This window comes from Ruditapes philippinarum, unplaced genomic scaffold, assembly GCF_026571515.1.
Source record: "Ruditapes philippinarum isolate M1 unplaced genomic scaffold, ASM2657151v2 ctg10842_1_1_1_1, whole genome shotgun sequence".
Lineage (NCBI taxonomy): Eukaryota > Metazoa > Mollusca > Bivalvia > Venerida > Veneridae > Ruditapes > Ruditapes philippinarum.
This window is the reverse complement of record NW_026861311.1, coordinates 3763-9472: the sequence shown is the minus strand read 5'-3', so window position 1 is coordinate 9472 and position 5710 is coordinate 3763. Positions and strand designations below refer to the sequence as shown.

The following is a 5710-nucleotide window of genomic DNA, read 5'->3' as shown; positions in this document are numbered from 1 at the left end:
AGGTCACCAAACAGGATAGGGCGCACGGTCATAAAACGGAAGGGACGACACCAATATATGTTACAATGTATGTTTTATGAACAGATCCTCATTTTACACGCAAGTTACCCAAGTAAAGCCCGAAAGTAAGAAATCACCCAGGTCCGGAACTTAAAGGAGGTCCACTGAGGTCCATATATGAAAAACAAGATCAAGAAGGAAGTACGGCATTCAATGAACGCAATCCCTAACACAGGACCTCCGACAAGGAGCTTATCAGGTCACCAAACAGGATAGGGCGCACGGTCATAAAACGGAAGGGACGACACCACAAACCATTCAAAGAAACTTACAAGGCAGCCCCAAAGATGAAAATTAATTAAAAGACTTACAAAAGGACAAGGGCGCAGGGAAGGGGGCCAGAAGGACAGGGCGGGGATTAGTTTGAAAATCCAAAGAGAAAGGGGAGATATATATCGTAGACGAAAAAATTAAAAAGGGACACAAAAGTGTCACAAAATATTGGTATATACCAATAAATAAAAAATGAATACTCAGGATTAAATTTAAAATCGATATTAAGTGCGATTCTTAAATCGGTATGAGTTAAAAGCCTAAAAAGGTTTCAACGCATTTCATGGTACAATAAAATGATTATTCTGGGGAAAAGGAGGTAGCGAATGATTTTTGGCTCACCTGAGCTAATTCAGGGTGAGCTTTAAGGATCGTTGAATATCCGACGTCCGTCCACATTTGTTCGATATCACTTAAGCGGTCCCATTTTTGCCCAAATCATCATCAAACTTTGACTCAATTATCATCAAACTTGGTCAGGGTGCTTGTCTAGGTAACTGCTAAGATGAGTTCGAATATGAATCATCTCGGATGAAAAACTAGGAGCTAAAAATAGAAAAATCTTGTTAACAATCTAAAGCTACTGTTTTGATCAAAATATCCTGGAAATTGGTCTTAAATTTTTGATTTCATGATTTCTAGGTTAAGTTTGAATATGGGACACCTGGGGTCAAAAACTAGGTCACACCGCCCAAATATGGACAAATCTTGTTAACACTCTGGTGGTAACATTTTTGACTCAATTGACTCAAACTTGGTCAGTATGCTTGCCTAGGTAATTGCTGGAATGAGTTTGAACATGGGTCATCTCGGACGAAAAACTATGTCACAGGAGCTAAAAATAGAAAAATCTTGTTAACACTCTAGTGGCTACTGTTTTGATCCAAATATCCTGGAAATTGGACTGAAAGTTTGTTTTGATAATTTCTAGGTCAAGTTATAGAATATGGGTCACCTGGGGTCAAATACTAGGTCACAACGGCTTAATATGGAAAAACCTTGTTAACACTCTAGTGGTAACATTTTTGACTCAATTGTCATCAAATTTAGTCAGGATGCTTGTCTAGGTAATTGTTCGGATGAGTACGATGGATCAGGTGAGCGATCTAGGGCCATCTTGACCCTCTTGTTTAATATTTGCACATAAATCATTGGTATTCTCGGGTATTTATACAATAGAGTTTTACACTTATCTATTCATTACTGAAGATTATGTAATGAAAGCCGTTTTGCAGTTTATACATGATGTGCATGAGTGAGCAATGTCGGTGTCATCTTTCCAGAATATATTCATATGTAAACTTTTGCACAGATGTCTGTTTTGTGCATTTTAATCATTGTAACATTAGTCGAGTTTGGTGACGACTATAAAGAAGGAATTGAGAACGAAGTAATAATTTACTAAGTAATAATTTACTGACTGGAGAAAATGTGTGATTCTGACAGGCTTGTATTAAATGATACAACAAAGGTAAGCATTTTAGATAGATATATGGTCTGTGCGTGCTAGAAATAACAGATAATAATAAATTTCTCTTGTGGTTGATCTTTGACTAAACGAATATTTGTTAAAATTTAACAAAATTGTATACTGTTGCAAAGCACAAGGGAAATCATTTAAATGATTTCAAATTGTGTTCTAATTTGTGATCTGCTTTCAATTTATCGTATACACTTTTTCGAAATTTTCCAATTAACCACTATAGGACCCAGTTAAGTCCAAATATTCCAGGCACCAACGCCGTGTGTGTGCCTTTCTTTCTACAGTATTTCATAGATCTATACATAATATCAATAAGGTTGTAATTGCCACAGATTGATGGGATACAAAGTAGTAAATAAACACAAACCTATGTGTTCTTTAGTGTTAAGTGTGAAGCAGGTCAACCAGTGACTATGTCTTAACCAAGGAAAGCAATACTATAGCTAGTCAGCAAATTTGCATAAAATTATATATAGTTGCACTTTGCTTTGAAGTGTACAAATCCAGGGTGACGGACACAGTCTGCGAATTTCTTCTTAAGTCGACTTTTTTCAAATAATGTGTACAGACCTCTTCCTAAAAAGCTTTTTCCTTTCTTGTTACCAACTTATTGTAAACAGTCTCTGACCTTCCTCAATCTTTGTACCGTTAATTCAGTCGATATATGAACTTTGCTCAAAACTTTCATTTACAGAAAAAATTGTGAAAAAAAACAAAGGAACTTCACACAGTCGGTAACATCCGAGGAAATCGCAATCTTTCTAATGGTTGTAAAGGTTAATGCACTTTATAAATCTGAAATGGTGCTATTTTAAGCAATTTCCGCCGTACAGTCTACCTAGAAAGTCACCCAGGTTCGCCACCCTGAATTTATTCTGAATATGTAATTATGTTCAATATCTTTTTAATTTCAGACGCTAGACAATATCAAAGAGGATTATGAGACAAATGATGAACGCCTTGAAATAATTACAAGCGATCGTTATGACGACATTTATGATGTCATTGAAAATCATTTTATTCCAGATGAATCTTTATGTAGAGCGTTCGGTGTAAAGTGGCATGAGGATTTCAGAAAAATAATACACGGTTTTCTCGTTCAAAATATGTCTGTAGGCTTATTTGCAAGAGATACAAATGAATTAAAGGGGGTGAAGATTATTGGTGTGATGAAGAAAAGTGACCCAACCGACAACGTCACAATTATTTCTTACGAACCATTACGAGAAATTTTCATTTTTTTAACACACCAGGCGTCCGGTGTAAATTTCTTTGAAAGGTACAGATGCAACAAAGCTGCATATTTCTTTGCAATATGTGTGAAGCGCAATCACCGACGTCAAGGGATTGCAAGTCGTCTCACATCTGTCGCTGTAGCAATGTGTAAGGAGCTTGGTTTTGAAGCACTTTATATAGAAGGAACGTCAAATTACACCCATAGGATTTCCGAAAAGCAAAACTTTGAAAAGTTGCATAAATTACCGTATAGAAATTACATTTATAATGGACAACCTATCATAAATGGAACAGGGGAGCACACCATGACTATCATTTATGGCTTGAAATTCTAATTATGTCAATAAATTTGTCACAGAATACAAGGGGCTTTGTAAAATATTGCCCAGTCTAAATTCTTATCATCGTTTCAAGTGTTAACTCGGAGTAGTTACACAATCAATATGGACCTTCTAGGATATGTACACTGCGATTCAAAATGATAGACCAGAACAATTTTCAGGGAGATCAAACAGCGTATTGTAAAGTGCGTATATTGCTTGACATTGACGGGCCTTATTTTTAATCAGATTTTGACAAAGTTTATAGGGGTTGTAAAATATTACATGTCAGTTAGGAAATCGGTCTGGTTATTTAAATATGTTAAAACAGATATCAATCTGGCTGTCCCAAACAGCCATATCCGAAAGATGTGTTGCAGCGATAAAGGCGGCTGTAGATAAAGATTCCCGCTTTATACTGATGAGCATCTAATAATTGCGCCCGATGGATACCCCAGCCCCTCACTGATGCCCAAAAAGAAGGAGCCTTGTGTGAAATGCGCCATAGCTTCACTTAAGGTACACAAAATGCTGGTCGAAAACGTATTTATGAAATCATGACTGGGGATGAAACATGGGTCGATTTCTATGCGCTAGGGTGTAAGGTGTGGATCTGATAAAATGGTGCAGGACACAAAATTGCACATAGACTCTTGCTAAACTTATATAGCTGACGTACACATTATTGTTTGTTATTTCAAAATTATAAACTTTTAAAATGTTCATTATGTTATTACACAGTGATAGTTTTTCCATTGGATGTACACATATGTTATTATAGTTTTATTTAGAAAATATAACGTTGCAACGGTTTTAAAAATACAGCATAATAAAAGTACTTAAACGTGAATTAAACTGGTATTTCTGGGAGAAAGAAATATAATAACCATGTAGCTTCCTGTAATAAATATACATGTATGAACCAGTTTTGTAATCTTATCTATTTCAGAAACGCTCCATTGTGTGTTGGAGAGCAAGTTTTCTTTGCTTTAATTAAACATTCAAATCACATGAATAATATATCACTTCACTTTCTCTTTGTGTATGATATTGAATATATAGATATCTTAATCGTGCATTCTTCACTGTGCATTCTTAAGTGTTAAATTGCACAACAATTGTGTGTTATATGTACATTAACTAAACTGAGACATGTATACCAAGAAAATTGGTGTTTATTTTCTGATACATCGATCTGATCATGGAAATAAAATGTTGTTTATCTTTGAAACAAATCTTATTTATCAGGTAATATTTATGTTTTCTAACTGAGGAAAGATAAAAACTATAACTATCACTGAAGATGATATATACCCTGCATGTAGAGCTTTAAATCTTAAAGAAAAAGCCGCCACACTTTGAGTATTTCTTAACACCAAATGCAAAATGTTTTTTACGAGTACGTCTTTTTTTTCCAATGGTCAATGTCATATTTCAATGACTCAGTTTGAGAGGTTGATCCTGAATGTTGTTTTATCAAAATTTAACAAAATCTGTGAATAACAGAACAGTGATGGAAAATTTGACCTCAGTGGTCAAGGTCATTTAGAGCACTATAAGCAGTAAGTATTATCCACCATATTGTTGTCCAAATATTTATCAAATGAATTTTCTAATTTTACCTTGAGGGTTAATGTCATTTAAAGGTGAAAGACATACTAGAATTACTGCACATGATGCTTTTGACATAAGTCTTGTTTTGTTCAAGTACAAATCAAATCCATTCATAAATAACAAACAGTCTGGAAATGGGGATGATTAAAGTTTCAAAGCAAAAACTCAAATAGGAAATAAGTGGGGTAGTAGAAAGAACTCAACCAAAACTCTAAATCGAAAAAGGGGCATAAATTTGTCAAACTCCATGACAGAGTTATGTCCTTTTTTACTTTATTATCTTATGCTCTACAAATATTCCTTTTCTGCACATCAGTTGAATGTTTGACTACTATTCACTTTCTGAACTTATGTCTATTCAAATAGATGGTATACACATATCTACATATATCAAACCATTGATTTTGTTCTACTAGTCTATTACCATTTCAACTGTTTGTCACAATTAGAAATATACATGTAAAGAAAACTTAAAACAATATTCAATCTTACATATTTTCAGAATGTTTAAACAGTATTAACTGAAAATAATTTAAGTGTTTTCTTTAAAATTATGCTAAATAAACAACAGCTGTCAGTCTGACAGTGTGCTCTACTATTCTTAGTGCTTGATAGTAAAACAAGAGCCTGGAAAAAATAGCCTTTAAAGTTCAACTAGAACTATCACTAAATGTGATTAATACCCCCACAAGACTGCTTCGGAAATGAGGATGTTACTAGTAAC

The 5710-nt window shown here is 34.5% G+C and overlaps 1 protein-coding gene across 1 annotated transcript; it reads left to right on the top strand.

The window, feature by feature from the left end:
- The first annotated feature begins 1639 nt into the window (after positions 1 to 1639).
- On the top strand, positions 1640 to 4568 carry LOC132715204 (uncharacterized). Its single transcript, XM_060698193.1, has 2 exons — positions 1640 to 1804; positions 2731 to 4568. Exons 1-2 carry the CDS (start codon positions 1763 to 1765, stop codon positions 3385 to 3387), a joined length of 699 nt encoding a protein of 232 aa, XP_060554176.1. The 5' UTR covers positions 1640 to 1762; the 3' UTR covers positions 3388 to 4568.
- The last annotated feature ends 1142 nt before the right edge of the window (positions 4569 to 5710 follow it).